The sequence below is a fragment of the Rhodnius prolixus genome, unplaced genomic scaffold, assembly GCF_049639745.1.
Source record: "Rhodnius prolixus isolate KJV_2025 unplaced genomic scaffold, Rpr scaffold_2, whole genome shotgun sequence".
NCBI lineage: Eukaryota > Metazoa > Arthropoda > Insecta > Hemiptera > Reduviidae > Rhodnius > Rhodnius prolixus.
Window position 1 is genome coordinate 38,216,651 of NW_027411592.1, and position 23,734 is coordinate 38,240,384.

Here is a 23,734-nt window from a genome sequence, read left to right on the forward strand (position 1 = left end):
TCCACTCGTGTGTATTGTGAAATCTAGGCAATCACAAATCACAATCAAAACTGTGAATTTTTATAATCATTTATCAAAACTTATTAGGCTGTCTGTTGTCGTACAGCGTAAGAAGCCGCCAATGATCGTGAAGGCATAAGAGACTACAAGACTATCAGTAACCAAAAGTGGTGATGGAATTATTCTAATAACAAATTATAACATAATACCTTCCCATACATCTACATCGATCAGTGCAATGTTCTTAGGAATAAATCTTCCTGTTCTAATCATGGCTTCCTTTGCTGCACTACTGGGAAATGTGAAGTCTATAGCTCTCCAGCTGTGAACAACATCCATTTGCGCTCCTCCAACCCAAGCATTTGCCAGAAACAAACAAACCACGCTCAATTGAATCTGAAACAAATAGTTAATTTTTTTAAAAAAAGTGAAAAACAAAACGCATTAAGAAAATAAGCTCTTTCTTCGAGGACTTTCGAGTTGGCTGCTATTTCGAGGACTGTGTTAGAAATGATAAAATGTTTAAATCTAGTCTTTTTTTTTACTTAAAAGAATTAGATGACCACAAAATCTTAAATTACTCAGATTAACTATATAAATATATTCTTCATTTTTGTATAGTGTTCTCAAAAGAAAAGTCAAATATTTAAGATTATGAGAAGTTCCATAAAAATAAGTGTTAACAGTCACCACTCTCCTTGCTCCAAGAAGCTAGTTATTTCCTGAAGAGCCAACACGAAGTGTCAGTATCAGACAAGACGACAATAACAGAACATTTTCTAGCGTCTTGTATTTGTTATGGTCATCAGATCATGGACTTGATCGGTGATTTAAAAAAATTAATTTTCCACGGCGATTACACAGTACAATCTTAACGGATTCGTTATTTATGAGAAAGTAAACGAACAAGTTAGTTTGTTTTGTGCAAGTTACAAGTTACAGTGAACTGTATTCTTATTTCACGAATACATTCTGTTCTCACAATGTCAGATTCGCATTTGGTTGTTTATAAAGGAATATACTTAAGGAATATGTTCAATAAAGGCCACATTTTTTGTATAAAAACGTGCGGTAATAACCTCAAACACAAAAAATGCTTTCTTCTACTTTCAATATGCACAATTTCACTTTCCTTTGCGAAACATTTGTTTTTTTGGTACGCCAGTACTTTGCGTGAGAATCGATTCAATTTTTGGTCTTTTTTTTTCAATGATTGCGTTATTGAAGGACACGGATAATTTTTAACAAGATGTCAAGTGGATTTTGTATGTACATAAAAAAACATGTCTGGCTTTATTTCCTATCGATGATTTTAAAAAGAAAATCACATCGTTATCAACCTAAAGTTGGCGGTGAAGCCTAACAATTTGGAAAATAATCGAAAAAGAAAGGAATCTGCTTCATATCTTCGATTTTGCGTTTATACTGAACGTCAGTTTTTTCATAAAATGGTGTGCGGGAAAAGTTCTAAAAAACAAAATGTCGCAGGAAGCTGAAACATTATACTTAGATTGGATCTTATCTGATGAACCGACTGTAACTTAGTGATGCAAAGCTAACAATTGAGAAGTTAGGAAATTAAACTGTTTGATTTTTTTTAATTTTCCCGAAGTTTACAATAATTTTCTCAAAACTTCGTATGGAATTCATTCGAGTAAATTTATAACTTTAATTTGAACAACTTTTAAGAAGGATAGTTTTAGGACAAGGAAAGAAGAGACAGAACCCTCGTTAGAGAGGTGCAGATAAAAAAGAAGTATAGTGGATATATCATCAATTAAGTGGAAAAGCTAATAAATTATCGACTGTGGTAAGATTTATTTAATATTAAAGAATAAGAAATTAAACATAATTAAATGTTAGACAAATCCATAGTTAAACATTCAGAAGATTAAAGAAAGAAACAATAAGCTAAACAAGATGTTAAGGCCAATATTTTCTGGAAATTAGCTAGCAATATTGGGCAAGTTCTAAATATTCCGTTTGGGCTTTTCCACACAACCGAAATCATGTACAGGCAAATAATAAATAAAAAAAAGATGGCCTTGATGGTTTGTAAAAGTATAAATGACAATACGGAGAGTGTAAACTGTTTCGTTGCTATTGTGCACGCCAAAAGGTCCACATGTCACAAGAATGAGACACTTTTGTAAAAGTGTTAACGCAGTTCATGGGGCAGAATACTATTGTCGCTAAATAGTTCCACAAAGCGAGAGTGTCCTTCGTTCTGAATACAATGGCATTTCCCAAGAATAGAAAATTATTTTAGCGCAACTTTTATTATAGTGATATTCGATAAATAATAATAATAATAATAATAATAATAATAATAATAATAATAATATTAAATGTAATAAACTAGAGAGGTTATTTATTTATTTTTTCCAATAAATGAACGTTTTACAATGTCACGATTCGCTTTGAATTGCGCACCATTTTCCACGACTTAAGTGGGGTGAAGCTATTGTAATTAGAAAAAATAAAATATTTTAACAGAAGATTTTATGCACATTAACTACAATTAAAGAAAATCACTGAAAATTTATTCATAAAATACAAACTTATTGTTGTTTTTACTTTAATTTTATAATAATTATATAAAATTTTCAACAATTTCTTCTTATTTTCTGTAGCACTGTATAAGTCACATTATTTGTCATAGTCTTAGATTTTAGTTTAGAAGATTTTTAAACGAAAACAGCCTAGTCCAGTGGGATTATCTGTGGCAAACTACACCTCCACTCTTACCCCTCCAACAGAAAGTCTGTCATCCACCTAAACTCTGCCTCCTCATACCCCTATCCAATCGCAGCAAGCGTTCCCCAAGGTTCCATCCTAGGTCCTATCCTGTTTATCACCTACATAAATCCTCTACCCAAACCTCCTCATGTCAACCTTGCCTTGTACGCTGATGACGTGGCCTTTTACACGTCATCTTGGAGAATGGACACCATCACCAACAGACTTACTCTTGCAATAGACAGGCTAACAAAATTCTGCAGCAAATAGAAAATTAAAATTAATCACGATAAGACTAACGCTATACTCTTCACCAAACGCAGACCCACTTTTAATCGACAAATCAGACATAATAACACTCTCATTCCGTGGTCATTCCGCCTCTAATAGTAATAGTAGACTAATAGTAGCAACATCAAGCAACTTCAGATAACCCCAAACAAATTTCTTAGATTCGCAACAGACTCTCCACGACGCACTAGAATTGACTCACTCCACGAGACTGCGTCCATTATTCCCGTACACTCCTTTATCCAAAATCGTCTGCTCAAACTCCTTTCTATCCTAAACTGCCATCCCAATCCATTATGCCGCGACATAGCCTCCTACGATTCTTCTACAACATACAGACTCAGAAGACTAAAACATATCCTACTCTAACTCTTTACACTAGCTGCAGGTTTTTCCTCTCCTTTTTTCCCTGCATTTCTATCCTACTCACCTAACTTTTCTCTTACTTCACTTAGTTAAGAAGGTTGAAATGGATTATATACATCAAGTATATATAAAATATACTTCTATATTTATTTTATGTATATATTTATTATAATAAATATTTATTTTTCTTCAGTGGCAAACTTCGTGAACCTAAGTTGTCTTTCACTATTGTGAATTTCACTTCTTCTTTTTTTTTAATTTAAGACGCTTCAAAATCTTAGATCATTGGCGATTGGACATTTTTTTTTCAGTGCACTGGCAGCTTAAGTAAGTAAAGAAAATCTAGAAAACAATTTTTCCTCTACATGTGCAACTGAAAATAGAATAATACCTGTAATTGTAGTGAATAGGAGCATTGCTTTTGGATACAAACTCAGTTTGAAGTTCTGGAAGTTTCTATTCGTAGGAGCCACAACATCTCTCGGACGGTAACCGACCGTATTACCTTCAGCGAGAGAACATTTCGTAGGAATACTAAGGGCGCCAGTAATCTAAGAAATTGATGAGTGCCTTGGTTTTTGTTTAATTCAAACTTCCTTCTTTTTTTCTACGTGCAACTTTCAACATTGAAATCCAAGAAAAAAGTAATGATCCAACTGAAAATTGGACAAAAACAATAAAACTTATGGCCAAAATAAGAAACACCTCACTTTTATTTAGCTCATAATTTAATAAATTTAACGAAAAAGAGCCAACTAAGTAAATTTTAAACAATAACACAATTTATCTTTGTTTTTGTAAACGAATGATGAAATGCAGCTGATTAACTAATACACAATGTACTCATACTATTGTAGTTATAATAATAAAAACTATTCTACGTTTATGAGGCACGGTACTGTTTTAAAAAAATCATTTGATAAAATCGATGTACATGAACTAAAAAAGGGAAACGTGCAATAAACAATAGCCCATCTTCAAAACTGATCTGGGACGAGGAAAGCCTGGCTGTATTCAATCAAGATAAGTTACTGGTCAACATCCTAACCGACAAAATCATTATTAAATCCAAAATAGAGTTCCCTTTCACTTTGCTTTAGCCCAGGATTCTGTATTTGATTCGCATACACATATAATATTTTTTGATATCATTTTTTTTAACTGTTACCACAATAATTAAGATGATTATTATTACATCAATTAAGGCATCATTTTTTTGCTTTCATATTCTATCTATTCATTGCACTCTGCCCGATGGACAATGATCTACTGTTACAGATACTATTACAGAGAACTTCCAACAAACAGTGAACTATAGAATCTCTTACAAAAAGGTCAGCACTGAGCCGATAGCTGGAGCATTTTCCCGATAAAGATTGAACACTGTCCCTCGCATTGCAAGAGTGCAAGGACATCACGGACTATCGCTAGGACAAGAAGATATCACTGCTTTTGGGATATGACGCAGGAGATTTGGGAGTAGTTCTGTCGTGGAAAGGCCCTTTAAATAATGCAAATACCTGTAAACGATTAATTGTTTGAAGGGTTGTCCAAGGAATTGGAGCCCACCTTTGCGACAGGCAAGATGTCAGGAGGTTAGGCACACATTGTCTTAATGGTTTCACTTAATTTTCTACAACGAGCTAGTTCGCTGTAATTATTTATTATGCAGCTCAATGAACTGGGAATCTGCAGCATTAATTAGGAAAGTTTCACTGTTATATGTCCTTTAGAGTATTATTTCAATTTGTACCTATCCAATTGAAACCATTTTTAAATTAAAAGTTTAATAGAGCTGTGGGGTCCAACCAAAAGCTCCAATCTCCAAAAATTCAATCTCTACTACCTAAAAATACTTCGATCCATAGTAAACGCTCCACTTTATGTCTATAACCATACTATACTTGCTGATCTTAACATTGTTTTTATCACGTAAGGCGCCTAAACACGATACAGGAAACTCCACTTCAACCTGCAATCACACGCAAATCCTCTTGCTCAAAATCTTTCTTCTAGAACTCTTCCCGACATTAACAAGATATCTTGAAAGACATTATGATCACCTCTCTAATGAAGAGAGTGGCTAATAGTTCAATGTTTTGCAGTGTTACCACCGAGTAACTTCTCCACCCGTTTACTTCTACCGTTCACTGTTATCATTTTTGCTTATGGCACCAAAAAACCAAAGAAAAACAAAAGTTTAATAGCTAGGTAAGAATCAACAGAACTACTTCCATAAGATTCACTTCAATATTGGGATTTTTGTTCTATTTCTCGTCAAGTTTTTTTATTAATCTTCTTTCCTATTAAACCAAATTTCCCTCCCCCACAGTACGAGTGCTCGTATTAGTGTAAAAGATTAAGGGTCAATGATCTTAGATGCAAAGATTCAGTTTCCTTGTGGAACTAGAGGTTGAAGAATAGAATAAATTATTTCCTGAAATGAATGACATTATTCAACAAGAAGAAAAGAAACATATTGAATAGAAACATTATCTCCAAAAAAGGTTTTACTACTTACACACATTCCATCACAAGTAAATGTCCTTCATTCTATACACAAGTGAGGAGTAAGAAAGAAACTGCAAGTCAAAATCTCTATCAAACTGATAAATGAACCTCTGATGATAGGTGTAAATCCGAAAACGGTCAAAAGAAAACCTTTTTATGACGACGGATAATCATTATTAGAATCTATGATTAATTCCGTTTTATTATACAGCGCAGAAATTTGGGCTCCATTATATTGCAGTAAGTTAGAATGTGTTCAGACCAGATATTTTAAATCCATCTTCCATTGGCCACGAAATGTGCCTAATCATTATGTACGTATAGAAGTTGGGTTAGAGTCTATTGAAACTGAGGTTCTAAAAAAGATGGTTAGATGGTGGTATAAAGTTCAACTAATGGATGGTAACCGCCTCCTAAAGATATGTTTGAATATTTTAAAATCCCTCAGTAATGACAGAATATCTGTGGTTAAATTTAATTGGTATACTCAGTTAAAAGGAAAATTGGATTCTATTGATGCAGTTAGCTTGCTAAATACTAGCGGAATGGCACAATTTAAGGATGAATTCAGCAGTAGCATTCTGAAATTTCGGAATAATAAATTTTCTTTAGACATTAACGCTGTTCTGCATTCAAACTACAATCCAGACTTCTGAAAGATAAGTAGTCTAACGCTGGGTGAGCAATATTTGTCTCTTAGGGTGCCAATTATAAAGCATAAATTAATCAGTCAAATGAGGTTATGTCAGCCTCGTTCATTTCAAATCACTTCTTCTGGTTTCAGAAACAGTTTTCAAACAGATACCTCCAATTGCCCTGTATGCAGTATTCCCGAAAGAGAGGATTTACAGCACTTTTTATTAAAATGTTTAAGGCTGCAATCTTATAGAGATAAATACTTGAATAAATACATCTCTAGTATTTCAGATGTAGATATTCAAGTTCAAGCTCTATTAGATGTAGCCGATATTGATAAATTAAGTAATTTATTTTATTTTATAACAAGTGCCTTCAAAATGAGGAATTTCGTTTTAAGTTTATAAAAATACTTTTATAATTTTGTTTTGTTTATAATTTTTTATGTTTTTAAATTTTGGCTGTTTTTATTTTCATTCGATTAGAATGTATATTTTTAGTTTTCAATTCAAGGTTTTATTTTGTTTTATTTAACCAAACTTCATTTGTATAGGGTAGAACCCTTAAAACAAATAAAATTATTCTATTCTATTCTATGACGACTACGGTGACCATTCGTACTGTTTTTGGCAGGACAGTACTGTTTTTTAAGGCGCTGTCCTTTTTCTTTTTTTTAACCATAAATGTCCTGTTTTTTATTTATTTGTACTGTTTTTCAATGAAATTTAAATTTTACTCAAATTTAATTTTTGAATGTAAAAATATAGTATAAATTAAGTTCGCAAGTAATAGTTTAGAAAAAAATTTTTTGTGTACATTAACTTTGGACGAACCTTTAGCGTAAAACACAACCTATTTTACCGATAGAGTAGACTAGTCGACTAGTGTAAACATCGATCGCTAAACGTCATGTAAAAACAAATAACTAAACTAACCTATACCATATTATATGGCCATTGTTTTGGAATAACCGATCTCGTGTTAATAAACGTATTAATATTTTTTATAGGTTTTTTTTGCTCCTTGTCCTGCTTTTTGATACAAAAATAATGGTCACCGTAATGACGACGGATAACGTCAGTTACCTAAAATGATGACTTGATTGTACCGCTTGCCGCCAACCAAAAAGGTTTGATTAAAAATCTCTGGGCCGCTTTTTAATCAAAATATGCATCAAATTTTTTTAGCTTTCACATTTCACTTCTCATACTCTGGCCAAATGCAATTAACGTTCTTCTTTTTTAGAAAAGCCCCAAAAAAGCAAACAAAACGTAAGCAAATTCACAAGAATAAGGTTCACTATTATCTCGCGGAATGCTAAAATAGTATGTACTTTTCCATTTCGTTTCTAAATCGCAACTTCCCAATCGCTAATTTAAAACTTAATTTTCTCTCAAATTGATTCGATTTACCAGTGTTTCTTGTTTGTTGCATAATTTACAGACAAACAAGTCTTTCATCCTGGATGCGCCGTTACAATTCAGGTTCTAAACACATAATTAATTTTAATTCTACAATCTATCGACTAAATAAAGGCAGTAGTTTTAGCAAAGTCATTATCATTTTCAAAATCCAAATTTGGACCAGATTTTCTCATTTACATTCCAAACTAATTATCAATGGCTTTTTCACTTTTATCCGTTCGGGGACCAGCCATTATCACCCGAGATAATTATCAAATATCCATCAGTTTGGTTCATGTTTCGGGTAACGTTAAGCAACTGTAAGTACGATGGATATAAAAGATCTAGAAATAGATTTTCAATTTCAACAGCGTCACATTTTATGTATTTTAAGCGTCATGTGACTACATCGTATTCTGAAACAATAAGAATATATTACTTACGTTTAAACTAATTAATTCCTGAATTTATTTATTTTATTACAAAACACCACATTTTGTAATAAAGCACTAGCTAATAAATATTGTGAAATAATTAGAAGGAAATAGAAAACGTTGGTAATTCTAGCGAAGGACAAGGTTGAGATAATAAACTGAAAAAGAAATTTACAACTTTTAAAGGAAATTAGAAGCATGTTACTATAACAGATGATATTCAAGTGTGTTTATTGTCTTGATAAGGTTCATTACATTGACTATAAGTGGCTACCTTGATTGTAATTAATCTCTTGTCTCCGCACAGTGAGGAAACAGGTAAAAGTATAACGACCCTGGAATGAGGGATGTCAGCAACATCTACTGTCTAAGTCAAGTTCAAGGTTTTATTGCTTCATTGACCCAAATACTGTCTTGCTCATAAAGTTTTCTGTCTTATTTACTTTACTTATCTGATTACAACCACAAGTATTTATGATTTGTTTATTTTTTATATTTTATAAAAAAAAAAAAAGGATTTTAATCTGGTTATTTTTTAAAATAAAACTCTTTCGCTTCTCTTTCATAAATCAATTATTACTATTTTTCTTTTTTAAATATAAAATTACATATAATTAGGCGGCCTCGCCGCCATCATCAGCTATTACTATTACTATTACTATTACTATTACTATTTACTAAAGGTGTAGATCCAGCTAGGTCGGACATTGAAGTAAGGTCTATCCGACAAACTAGAGCCGGAGAGGTTCTGCTTGAGCTGGGATCTGACACTAAAAACAGGGAACATTTTAGTGAAGCCTTGAGGAATACACTTGGAGATAAGGCCAATATACGTTACCTCGAACCTATGGGTACGCTGGAAATCAGGGATTTAGACAGCTATACCACTGAGGAGGAGGTACGGGATGCGATCAAGAAGGAGTTAGGGGAAGATTTCGCGGAACTAAAGATAACTGTTGGTAAAGCGAATTTTCGAGAGCAGAAGATAGCTATTGTCGAACTTAATGACCGGGGAGTGAATAAACTTTTGATGACTAGCCGCATTAAAATAGGTTGGGTAAACTGCAGAATAAGACGGAGAGTAGCCGTGACTCGGTGCTATGCATGTTTCGGCTATGGTCACCGCCAAATGGAGTGCAAGGGACCAAACCGAAGATCTGACGGAGTTTGTATTAAATGTGGAGAGTTGGGCCATGTTAAAAAAGAATGTAAAGCGGACCCGAAGTGTTTTCTGTGTGAAGAACGCGGGGAAGCCCTGGATTCTCTGAAACATATTGCTGGTACGGGAGGATGTAAGATCTTCAGGCAGGCATTGGAGAGAGTACGCAAACTCAGTAAGCTATGAAGATACTTCAAGGAAACCTTCATAGAAGCAGGACTGCTGACGCACTTTTGGACCGTCTCATAACAGAATGGGAGCCCGATCTGCTTATTATAAGCGAACAATATCGCAACAGGGGTAGCCCTACCTGGTATACGGATATGTATAATACCGCGGCGATTTGGGTACCAAATCCGGGAACTGTGCCGGTTGAATATCATAGCTCTGGACGAGGCTTTGTGTGGATCAGGTGTTTAGGCATCACTTATGTGAGCTGCTACTTTACACCGAATGAAAGTATCCACGATTTCCGTGAAAAGATTGATGCACTAGAAGATACTTTTCATGATAGGAGGAGTGCTATGGTAATCGCGGGGGATTTTAACGCCAGAGCCACGGAATGGGGTATGCCCACCACAGATGCGAGGGGCAGATACATACTGGAGATGGCGGCCAGGTTGGGTCTTTCTGTGGCAAATAGTGGTAATACGCCTACTTTTAGGAGGCCGGGCCAATTAGGCACAGTTCCAGATATTACTTTAGTATCTGACGTGCTTGCACAACAAGTTAAAAACTGGAGGGTATTGGAAGATTATACTGGCAGCGATCACCAATACATCATCTTCTATCTGCAGCAAAAATACGACAAAACAGATGGCATATTAACGAGGAGAGTTGGCTGGAACCTGTCAAAATTGAATGAGGAAGCCTTCTCCATGGTTATTGAACAGGGTAAAATGGCTGTTGTAGATATGCAGGGCCTTTTGGAAGAAACGGTTAGCAAGACTATGGGTTTGGTTCGCCAAGCTTGTGATGCATCTATGCCTAAAAGAAAGAGATTCCAGAGGAAGAGAACACCAGTATATTGGTGGACGACGGAGATAGCTATGCTTAGAAAAAACTGCCTTCGTCTTAGGCGTGTTACCATTAGAGCTAGGAGAAGAAACGGAATAAATACCGAAGAGAAAATCGAGGAATTCAAACAAGCAAGAAGAGCCTTGAAGCGAGCTATAATTCTTAGCAAGCGGGAAAAGTGGGAGGAACTTCGGTGCCAGGTGGACCAGGACCCATGGGGACTCGGCTACAAGTTAGTTATGCGTAAATTAGGCTCCTTACAGCCCCCTCCTAGATTAGATGCCAAACAAATGAGGGAAATTGTTGAAAAGCTGTTTCCAACTCATCCTAGGAGAGAAAGACCGCTGCGTGTAGCACTTGAGGAACCGGTACAAGGTTTCACTGAGGAAGAATTAAATAGTGCCGTAAATCTGCTTCAAAATAAGAAGGCGCCTGGGCCTGATGGCATTCCCTCAGAAATACTTAAGCTGGCTGTGCGGCTATGCCCTCAAATGTTTCTTCAGATGTATAACCGTTGTTTAAAAGAGGGAGTCTTCCCAAACGTCTGGAAGATCCAGCGATTAGTTTTAATCAGTAAGGGTAAAGGAGATTCTAATTCAGCATCGGCTTACAGACCACTTTGCATGCTGGATACTGCAGGGAAATTGCTCGAACGTCTCATTAAGCTACGCCTGACTACAGCGATTCAGGAAGCGGGAGATTTGGCAGAGCGCCAATATGGCTTTAGACGTGGCAGATCCACTCTAGGGGCAATTGATGAAGTGGTAAAAGCTGCTGACGCAGCTCAACAGGGTAATCACTTCTCAAGGAGAATTGTACTACTCGCAACCTTGGATGTCCGAAATGCATTTAATTCGGCAAGGTGGGTAGATATGTTGTTTGCCTTAGACAGGGATTTCCGTGTACCTGGTTATTTGCTGCGTGTGATCGATAGCTACCTGAGTAATAGAGAGCTGAGATACGATACGATAGAGGGACCTCGGCGGAAGGAAATTACCGGTGGTGCCGCCCAGGGTTCTATATTGGGACCTGACTTGTGGAATGTAATGTACAATGGGATTCTGTGCATGGAAATGCCTCTGGATTCCTTCTTGGTTGGCTATGCGGACGATATTGCCGCTATTATTGTTGCGAGGGATGTGGAGGATGCGCAGTTAAGATTGAATCAGGTGATGAGGCGCACCCAATCCTGGATGGAAGATCATGAACTGGAGCTGGCTACAGAAAAAAACTGATGTTTTAATGATAACCAGAAGGCATATTCCCACAAATGTTCGTGTACAGGTAGGGGCCTTGGCCGTGGAAACGAAGAGCAATGTCAAGTATCTTGGTGTACGTTTAGACACAAAGCTCACGTTTGGTGCCCAGCTTAAACATGCAGCAATGAAAGCCGCTAAAGTCACTTCCGCATTGAGCGGGTTGATGGCGAACACAGGAGGACCTATTGCTAGCAGACGGCGCTTATTGATGTCTACTGTCAATGCCATCTTGCTGTACGGTAGCGAAATCTGGGCTGATGCACTCAGCAAAGAAAAGTACCGTAAGCGATTGGCTGTGGTGCAAAAAAGGGGTGCACTTAGAATCGCTAGTGCATATAGAACGGTGTCTGAACCGGCGGTTTTAGTGGTGGCTGGAGTGACACCTATAGATCTGCTCGCTCAGGCTAGAAGGTCGATCTACTTGCAGAAGGATGTTCTGGAGAAAAGCGAGGCTAAGGCGCAAGCTAGAGAGTTCGCTAAACGGGCTTGGCGCGAACGATGGCTGGCTGATACTCGGGGTCGATGGACAGCCAGTCTCATCGGAGATCCTGCAGCTTGGGCGGATAGGAGACACGGCGAGGTGGACTACTACCTAACCCAGTTCCTAACCGGCCATGGATACTTTTGCTCTTATCTTGGCAAAATGGGTAAATTAGCCACAAAGGATTGTATTTTCGGGGACTCAGCTAACGATGATGCATATCATACGTTCTTCGAGTGTGAAAAATGGGCGGAGGAAAGAGCGAGATTGCAAGAAAGGACTGGTCCGCTATCACCGCACAACGTTGTTGATACTATGCTGGTTAGCTCAGACCTATGGGAGGAAGTTTCGTACTTTGTTAGGTCTGTGCTAAGAAGTAAGAAGAGGGAGCTAGACCGTCGATAGGATCTACGGCCCAGACAATTAGACAAATTTAAGATGCATTTAATACGAGGCACCACCCTGAAGTAATGCTTATGGCGGTTCCGGGGTGGACGTCATGCCTGAAGCGGAGGGGGTTTTTTAGTGGGTAGAACCCCACACACCCAGACTTCATCTGGAAGGTGCCTGTGGCATTTTTCCCCCTCGGAAGAAAAAAAAAAAAAAAATTACTATTTACTATTACTATTTCTTATTCCAGGATAGTATATTGGTCACAATTTAAAAAAATAAAAGCACCAAGTCTTTTTGTGTTTTATTATACCTGCTTTTATTAAATGTTTTATTTTACATTGAAGAAAACATTTTTGGACCAACGTTTGTTAAGTTTTATGAAGTATTCGAGGTAGGCGTCACTCTGAGTCAGTCCATCTTCAATTAGAATAAAGATAATTACTTTTCCCTTTTTCATAACAGATGGGTGAACAAGAGATCGGAAAATATGAATCTAATGTACGAAAAGAAGTTTTATCGCTCTCTTTAATTAATTTGGCCACACGTAAATACGATTACATACAGTTACAGTGTACTAACTATATAAATTTGAAGGATTGAATGAGGGTTATTCAACGATGACCTCCTCTAGTCGTATAACTCTGGATTGAGAGATTAGGCAAACGCAAGGCCCTCAAACAATTCAGCCTTCGGAAAGGATTCGAAGAGGGGGTAGTTTTGTACAGGTTGTGTTGTGTATGGTGAAGTGTTAGTGTAACGGGGCGATTTGACTAGGCCCAAGAAGAAAAGAGATTATTAGGTTCAGTGTGTATTCACTGAATTCAACGATGATGTGATTGGAGAGATTGGATGCGGTTAAAAGATTGGAGCGCTTATCTGCACGGCGTAGTTCAAGTCCAAATGTCCAGATTGGTGCTAGCAGGGATGCATAGTTCATTGCTTTGTTCGTTAGAGTTAAGTTGGATCGTTTTTAGAGTAGTCCATTGATCATTCGATAACTTAAGTTTTCATGTCGCTTAAGTCGGGTCTGGAGATTCCAAGTGAGGCGATTGTTAAGGTATGGTCCGAGATATCCGAGACTTTATCTGCCAGAAAGCTAGGAATGTGGTTCAGATAGACTGGAGGGCGTATTCTATGGTTGAGGGTAAAGGTTATATCAGGTCTAGAAAAAAAAAAAAGAGGGATACTTCAGGAATACTAATCTTGACTTTGTTACAGTAAACATCTAGGTCTACTTTTATTTGTAATATGTTTCCAGGATTATTCGATCATTATTTGACTTTTTACAAACTGTAAGATTTGAGTAAGTAAGTGTTTCGGAATTCCGAGTTTGGCGAAAATGTTAGAACTTTGGAAATTATAGTAAGAGATAGTCGTGTCAAAGTTCATTTCATAGTTTTAGTTTTGGAGTGCAATTTAGAAAGGGGTGTAAATAATTAGTACTAATTTCATGGGTAACTGAACGCAATTTAATATTGAACTAATATTGGTGAGCAACATTACACACAATTAAAACCTAAATGGGACTTTGCAAAGTGAATGGACTATTTAAAAATTCTAGTATAATTAGTTTATGCAATATATTATCAAAGCTCAACGCTTTTTTTATTTTTAGAGACATTAAATAATAATAACCTGTTTAAATATTTTTAATGAAGGTTTATTTATGCAAAAAATAAAAATAATTATTTAGAATTACGCCTACTATGTAATTTAAACTAAGTAGTGGCTGCAGCTATGTATCTTGAAATATGTACAAAATACTCAACTGGTAAAGATATTTATGTAAGACTATAACGCAAGTAGATAATCATTTTATGGAGATGTAAAAACCATGTGCTTTCATTAAAGAGAAACGTAAATAAAAGAGTTTTTTATTTTTTTTATTTTAGGTTTCAATAAGAAAATAATAAAATACGATTTAAATTAATAAAATTGGGAAAATTATCTATATAACGTTAAGAATAAAGAAATGTGCTAAATATGGCTCACAGACCACGGAGAGTACTAAATAAAATTATTAAGGCAAAAAAGAGAAGAAGGTAACCCCAAAAATGAACGATAAAAGGATACAAATTGAATAGATTTTCGGTCTATTTTTAAAAAATGAATTACTTTATTGAAGTGGTGAGCACCTGGAAGACAATCCAGATATTAATATTAATAAATGAGCCAGAGACTCGGGCTTTAGGACAAATTAGTAGATATTTGCTGAAACATTTCATGATATAAGTTAAAATAAATAATAAATAATAGTCATATTAGATAAGAAAATCACAATTAAAAAACGTAATCATTTAATACGGTTCTATTAATAAGACCATAGTGGGCAATAAACGAAACTTTGAAACTAGTCATCGAGCACTCTGATGAAAAGTGCAGCTTTTTCACTGACTTGAATCAGCAACGCGGACTCGTGCACTCGTAGAATAATAAAAATTAAATTAAATGATAATAAAATAAAAATAAAATGAAACCTTTCTCAAAGAATATTCAATTAAGTTTAAGTGTATTCACTTCCAACTTACGTATTCAACTTTTCCTTATTAAATGCGATATTCTTCAAAATGTCTCTTCGAATTTCTTCGAAACTTTGCTCGCTAATTTCATCAGTAAGAACGCTATGTATTCTGGAAAAAGTTCAGGAAGAAGCTAAATAGTTTTCTTTGTTTTCCGGCATCTAAGCAACAACACATTTCCATACACTTCTGCACCTGCAAACGTATGTGTTTACTATTGCTCTATTTGGAAAATCTTTTTAGTTTATAAACCAAAAGAAAATCTAAAAATGAATGAAAAAAAGAGAATATTGAAAGAAAATATAACATTTACAAAATTATTTCCTTCTTGTTAGATATTTACAAAAATTGCCGATTGAATTTTATTTCAAGAACAAACAAAAAAAAACTATGGTTCGAAATGAAAGATAGTTAAGACAGTTAGTGGAGATTCTAAAGTTAATTTTGTTCGGGAGACATTTAGTTTCTTGAATTTAAAAATAGTTTTGCCTCCAAGATTATTAACTAACAGAGTTTTTTTGAATTATATTCCCAAAAAATTAAAAATAAAAAATTCCGAGGAAGTACATAATAAAAATTTAATACAAATGTGAGAAGTTGAATATAAATCAAGAATTTGATCTAGTTTTTGCTCTTAAAATAATTAGTATTTTATAAGAAGCGTAATAAAGGAAAAAGGAACTGTCGTTCTACTTATCTGAGCGTGCAATTGTGCCCTGGTAGATATATCCATTTGTAATAATAAAGTGAGTAATTATGTTCTCATTATATATATATAATGTATTTCTTTATAAATTGTTTATTATTTATAATTAATTAACTTTTGTTAATTACTTATTTACAACTTGTAAAATTGTAATTTAGATTAAAATATTGCTTGCTAGCATCTCCATTGATGATGGTTAAAAGATAGCAGAATGAATGTCAAAAGAAAAAATTTGAGGTTAAGGCGTTGATCAAATATAGTATATTAACGAACAAATTAAACAGTTTTGCCAACTTTAAAGGAAATCGAGTCTTTTTACCGAAAAAGAATGAAAAACTGAAAATAAGTCAAGACCATTTTGCACTCTTCTTTATCTCGAATGACCTCAATAATTTTCTTTAACGAAAACATTTTTTTCTTTTTGAACAATCGCAAAACATTCTATGTTGTCGTTCGAAACAAAATTTCCAAAATTAAACTGAGATAATTAAGCCTTTTACAGGAAATAGAATAATATAATAGTAAAATACTTAGAGCAAGCAAAAGTTGGGCTATTTTAAACTAGTCTTTAAAATGTCTGCCAGAATGAAGCATCATAAAACGGCGATTAGAAATTATTTCTTCAAAGATATATTCTTTTCTTCATGCTTTTAAATTTATATAATAAAAATCCCATAAATAATCATTTTATATACATCAACCACAGAACACAGATTTCTAAAATTATTCTTATAAATTAGAATGTTCAACAATTGGGTTAGTAAAGGTAACCGGTTACTAGTAACTCCAACCACTCAGTCGAAGTTTTATCATTCTAGAAATCATCGAGATTTTATGATTTGATGAATCTGTAGTAAACAAAAAATTTAAAGTTGGTGCTTTGTGACCATATTATACACCACTAACATTCGATCCTCATTCAGTAGAGATAGTGAGTGTATCGTCCAAAATCGCTCGCTCCCTCAAGAACTGCATAAAACTTTAAATAGTATGAAATAGAAGCGAAATATAATTAACATAATAATCTTTGATTTTATAATCAGAAGCAAATTAATCAGATTAGTGTAGAGATTTCGACTTCGCCTACGTTTCCGTTTGACACTACATTCTTGATTTGAGTCGACTAAGTTCAACAGAATTTTTCATTATTATTGATATTTTATTTTAATTTTAATTTCACTGATTTGTCTTTTTTGTTTTAAAGAAGCTTACTGCATACATTAATTACTTTAAGAGGAGTTATTAATTAATTTTAATGTTAATTACTAAGAGAAAGTTCCGTTTAATTTTTATCTGTTACAATTTTGATTGCCAGAAGCAGCTCCGTCGGCTTTCGGTCATTGAGACTGTCATTAGTGCCAAATTATTTATGCAATTATTTTGTATAAGATTCTACTTTATATAAAGACATCATCATCATCTCATTACATGAAATGAACCTTAATATTATTGAGGTTTGACAGTCTGAAATTAAGATTAGGACCACTACACTGGAATCAGTAGACGGAGCATAATTTGAACCCTAGATCTGAATGCAGTTAGCTAGCCTTAGATATTCTATTCCTATGAGCTCTCAAGGTCCGTCGGAGGTCAGTTGCTATAAGATAAGCTCTCCAAAGACTGACAGTGGACTGAGAAAGCTCCGAAAGTTGTACATCTCATTATGTACCTTGAAAAAAAGTAAAAAGAAATAAATAAATTGAAAGAATAAGTTAAGGGAGCTTTCTTACAAAAATATTAGAAAATTTGATCAAAAATACCTTTCTAAATTCAGTGGAAATTTAAAATCAAAGAATATTATAAGTTTCATAAAAGCAAGTAGAATCAAAGATAAGGTCATACAGAACAACCTTCAAAGAAAAGATGATTCTTAAAAAACACTAATTATGTATTATTATTTTAAATTATTATACCTTTATGATACTAAAATAATATATAATGTATATAAACAGTGGTAAAATAACAACTTTATGTCAGAAAAGTTATAAACATAAGCAGTAATTAAATATAAATTAACATCATACTTTTTTCTTCCTACTTTTTAAAATGTACAGTACGAACAATATCTTTTAGTAAAATATTATATTGTCTAGGTTTTCCTTCATTTGAGATTACATTCATTGTAAGCAAGATAAATAGGTACATTAGTTTGGTAGAAGCAGGTCTTTCGGCGCGATCAGTGTGAAACAAGGGACAAGTTTGTTCATAACCCGCAGGTAGCAGAAGATTCTTGTTTCGGTCAAAGTCAAATTTTTGAAGCAGAATCTTCACAAAAATGCTATTATTTTCAGGTTCCTCAAATAAAGGTTTTAGTAAAGTTTAGTTTTAACTCACTTCATCCATATTTTGAATCCAGAGTTCTTCAATCGAGCATAGAGAAATAAGAATAATTTACTTTGCCTATATGATCATTCGAATATTTTCTCGTCGACTGAAATGAAATGATTCTGTATCATTGTCAGAACCACTACTTCATTACTGTAGTAAGAAGATTATAATTGTGCAGATTTTCGATTTTGAAAGTTCACTATTCCTTTGAAAGTATCCGTTTTGTGATACCCAAAGTCTGGAAAAATAGTGTTTACAAAATGTTCTGTTTCTTCTATCTGTCTGCAGAGTGACTGCAGGACACAATTTCTAAATTTAAAGAAAACGGGTTCAAGCGAAATGCCGCTTTACCGAACAGAAGTTCCTGTATTTTTAGATTTTTTCGTAAACAACTTCTACGATTTCATTTTGTCATTTTGTACAGTGATTACAAACACTTAAATTACTAACTTTTACTCCAGCAATCACACTTCTGGAGGAGAACAGTTTCTTTGTCTTTGTGCCTCCCGTGTTAGATTATCCGTAGTGTGCATTAAAATTTGCTAACTTACTCATTAAACACAGTTATGGTTTCTCCATATGTAGTTCGACTTACCTCTACAAGTCGAATTTAATATCTTTAATGCAATCGGACTCACTCTAGTTAGAAGTAAATCCGTAGCTCCGACATCACCAGCCATTCTCTTAATGTAACTCTGAGCATTAGACTCAGGTGAAGAGTTCTATGTCTAAATTCTATTTCTTATGAGCAGATCATGTAGAAACAGAATAATTATTAAAGTGGTTTAGAACTTAGCCCTGCTTGACCCGAATAAAGACTACTGACAGCCTGCAGATAGTTTTTACACAACCCTAATGTGCTTAGAGTTGAAAAAGCACTTTGCGATTAAAAGCAAAGCAGCCGAAAAACTAAATACTAAACTAAACACCATTGTTTTCGGGCCACTTCAAGTGGACAACGCCTACCAATGAAGATACAATTGTTTTTGGAACAATTGCGGCACCGAAATACCTTCAGATAATAATTCGTTCCTAAACATACGAGTAGCACCAATTCAGTTCGCCAACCACAGAGACGCTGTCCTTGCAACAGAAACCCTGGTTGCCTAACGATTAGCTAGTAAGCTGTAATATCAACTTTTTTGCCTCCCCTAGCAGAAACTGAGGAAGAAATTTACCCTTCACCTAATCCTCCAATAAAGGAGAACAATCTCTTCTGGACTAGATGGTGATTATTAGCCGCTGGGTATATTATAGAGTAATGACCTTGTTAAATGGTACCGTTATTAAAATCTCAATGCATGTGCTAGCGTTTGGTATGCAGGAAAAATAACACACCGTTTTAACAGAGTAATTAGAAGGTTGAATACGCCTAAATTATTAAAGGCGCGCCAGTTTGGGAACCTGCTTTATTAGCTTTTGATTTTATTTTTTAATAATTTTGAATTTTATATTCAAATTTGAATATAAAACAAAAAAAAAGTTGTAAATTCACACGGAACGTAAAAGGAAATATGTATGGCTCCAGGTATGTCCTGAGTCGCCATTGGACAATCAAAAATATGATTTCACTTTTTGGATAAAACTATCCTTTTATTAATAACATTATTTATTTGGATCTTACTCTTATTTATCTACTTTTTGAAAAACTAAGGTTTGGCATATAATTAGGGGCGGCCTAGAATCGAGTAAATGCTAATAATAATCAAATAGACTCCCAAATGATAAAGATAGAGTTGCTGATTTTAGCCTTCGTAGCACGCATTTTGATGTATTCCTGTTCGGTTTCGGACTTTTCTACGTTATTAGAGGTTGTAAATCAGATTTGTGATGAAAGTTGGAAGTCCAAAACCGCTTATTTGTGTTCATCATGCTGCTACGATTGATAAAATCAACAATATATCAAGCCCAGCAGATCTATTCTTAATATCTCAACCCTGGTAAAAACAGCGCTTTCGTATTCCCACTACTGCAACAAATTTTCATCTGAAATGAATATATGTGTGGCAAATTGTATTGAATCCAATGTAACAGGTTATTTACTACAGAACATCGATAATTAGAACTTCCGCTAATCAAAACTAAATATCGATTAGAAGGTTTATAAGCCAAACCTTTCCCTCGAGAAGAAGCCAAAAAAAAACCCGTTTATTTTGCCGTGAGCTTACTTCAAACATTCACTACTTAAAAGATGTAGTTTTATTATTGAAATGTCAAGCATTGTAACTTATCCTGCGTTAGTTTTGGTTACATTCGCCTAAGGAAAAACGTTGCTATTTACTGTATAATCCGAACACGTTAATTGAAAAGCCAACAATTGAGAATTCTTTGTTTAAAAAAAGTACATACACAAATGAAAGATTTCAAGTTATTTTAAACTTCCTTTTTAGATAGACTTTGAAATGGATGAAAAAAAATTTCAGATGAAGCAGGATCTAGAGATTTAGGCGTAAGAAGATGGAGAAGAGCGGCCCAAGAGAGGGATGAATGGCACAACATTTTTGAGGCGGCCAAGGTCGTAGTGCCAAGATCTTCCTGAGACTCTCCAACTTGTCATTCGGTCTGACCTCGATTGATGTAGAAGTGGTGCAACCGGAAACCTGAGTAACAGCTTAAAGATGGCTGAGCTCGCTACTGGAAGGTAAATCAAAGTGATGCCTATTTTTTTTAAGAGGACTTTTCGTCCTATTGCCGCCCATCGGGTGTTTAGAAAGAGGCGGATATTAATAATAATTTAATGTAAGTTTTTCATAAAATAAAATAAATGAGGGCTATACAGGAATCGAAACTAGTAGCAGATCACATATTAACTATATGGTCTGGACCTAGCCTCTAATGCGGCTTCGCTAAGATGGACGCTCATTGCAGAGAGTTATTCCGAACTAATATTCTTACAATTGCCCTGTCCTGTTACTATTTCTAGAAAGATAGGGATGGTGGATGTAATGTTTACTTCAAGCTTGAAAACCAGTTGGTAAGTGGGCTGACGATAAAGGAATCCATACCTATAGAGCTTGGTCGAAATGATCATCCGATTCAAAATCAGTGTTAATAGTATTCGTCTCAAGTAACTTCTTAGACGCCGCGGAGTCTTCACCTATTCTAAATATGAATATAAGGTTCACTTCGTCAGCAGGTAAAGAAGTGTTTACGCACGGGATTCTGCAACAAAACGTTATATATGATAAAGAACATGCGAATCACTTGACAGGTTCTGAGATGCCCGACTCCACCCTGATTCATCTCTAGTGCTAAAAGGATTATCAAAGCAACTACCGAAGAAATAAGAATATGAAATGACTGAAGATGCAAGGCTATCTTATAGCGTGATTCAGATAAGCTGCACCTCGAGGGCTCTTAAGCGGCTTAGAGTTTCTTCGACGTCAACCCAAAGAAGTGGTACAATGTACTTAAAATGTGTCTTTAGATGTTCGCTATTACTTTTTTTTTTTTTTTTTAATTTGAGGTTTGAGGCACATCAACATTTGAAGACATTGGCGCTCAGAGCATTTTTTTTTTATTGCAGCCGGCCACTGAACTCTGTTCTCTCGTTACTGACTTCACTGTCTTTCACCGGGCCGAGCCGCAAATGAGGACAAAGTTCCTAAGAAGAGAAAATCTAAATGCCAGCTGCTGGATTCGAACCAAGATCTCCGCTTGGAAAGCTAGTGGCTACTAATTATTCACCTCCATTCTAATTGGGCTGAATACTATTGTGCAATACGATGTAAGCAGAAGCAGTTATGTCTTAAGTGGTGTTCGAGATAAGTTTTGCCAATAACACATATTTCCTGTCGGTATTCTATACCTTTTATCTGAAACTGAACCTACCAAGAGTTCTAAACAGTTACAGTCCTGTTTCAAATTCTGCCCTCATGACTGGTTTGGCCAATTAAAAACAATTTTTTAAATGGCTACGCATAAATTCCAGCAGAATATGACTACTCTAATTGGTGACCCAACTTTCACTTTAGCAAATAGCTGCGCCTAAAAATCAGTTCATTAAAAAATAAAACAAGCAGATTTCGAAATGTTAACCTTGACAGACAATGAAGAATTATTCCGCATACAAGTGCTCATTTTGTGGGGTCATAACAATAATATTATTACGTAAACAATTCTCAAGGATTTAGTTATTTGTTTATTACTAAACAATATTCAATGATAATTGTTCTTGGGAAAAGGTTATTGAAAAACCTTGGCAATGACCACGCAGCCATCTTACGCGCGTAACTCACCTTTCAAAGGTCAGAAAACTTTCTTAACAAGACCTTATAGATCATCGCCTAAGTTTAGTACGTTCTAGGTTGGCTAACATTCACAGAAAACAAATGTTATTTCTCTACGCTGTTCTCATGTTTTTTTAAAAGGGCATTTTACTTTCTATTTGAATAGTTAATATTATAGTGCCGAAGGCGGCAACAATATTGGTTCTAATTGTGTCTAGTTATAGTATGATTGGTACATCTGCAATTGATTTGCTATCAATATTTCAGTTTTTGTATTCTATTCAAAATTGTCTTGCCTTAAAATTTACCTTCTGATTTTTCGCTAAAACCAACTATTCTTCCACACAGTTTACTTAAACGACACTTCTCTTTGCACCACAGATTGAGTTAAGTACCTAGAACTCTTCATGGTCTTCAAATATGAAGACCTTCTTAACAAAACCATACAGATCATTGCCTAACGTGAAATATTTCATTAATGTTGCATGCAGGTGTGATATCAGTATCACTAATCATACATATGCCTTTCCCCACAATTGTCTTTTTTAAAAGTGCCCAATTGTGTCGTGAAAAAAAAGGTAAAGTAATGCCCATTTTTTTCAGGAGGACTTTACGACCTGAAGTACCAAATTAGGTATCGTAGATATGGCGACTAACAAATGTTCTTTAATTGCTTTTATTGGCCAGAAAATAAAATCAGAAACTATCGAACCAGTGCCACAATAGTTCTTAGATTTGCGGGCCTCGCCTCTAACCGCTTCGTATCGCTATCGTGGCATTAAAATATTGCTAGTTGAAAACTTCTAACAATTTTTTTGATTTTAAAGGCCTGAGGTCGCAAAAACACGTCACTTTCTACCTCTCTTACATTAAATCAGTCATAAATATCTTTTTCAGTCTTTACAAATAATTCTTTTTGCATTTAAACAATCAGTTAATTTCTTTGACAATATTAAAAATTAATTAGAGACGTGACAATGGGTAAACGTCTAACCTGAAATCCATATACTAGACTTAAACAAAACGAACTGAACGGACGATTCAAACTTCTCGACAAACGATCGAAACATTCATTAAACAACAAACGACATAAAAAGATAATATAAATCTCCTGTAAAACCATACATATTAAGATTAGAACTTTACTTAGAATTTAATTAGAACGTTAATTAGAACTTTAAGGCTCAACAGTAGTTTCCAATATTTACTGAATTCAATCCTTCCAATCAAAAACACGCAGTCAAAATGCTTTTGACATCTTTA

General features: G+C 34.8%; 1 protein-coding gene across 2 annotated transcripts in view; it reads right to left on the bottom strand.

Moving 5' to 3' along the window:
• Positions 1-23,734, bottom strand: part of LOC141449593 (protein yellow-like) — a 109,304-nt gene that overhangs the window by 15,570 nt on the left and 70,000 nt on the right. For both annotated transcript variants that reach the window (XM_074119153.1, XM_074119152.1), the window contains exon 2: positions 210-396. In XM_074119153.1, the coding sequence (XP_073975254.1) occupies positions 210-396 (187 nt within the window). The remainder of the gene's footprint in view (positions 1-209; positions 397-23,734) is intronic.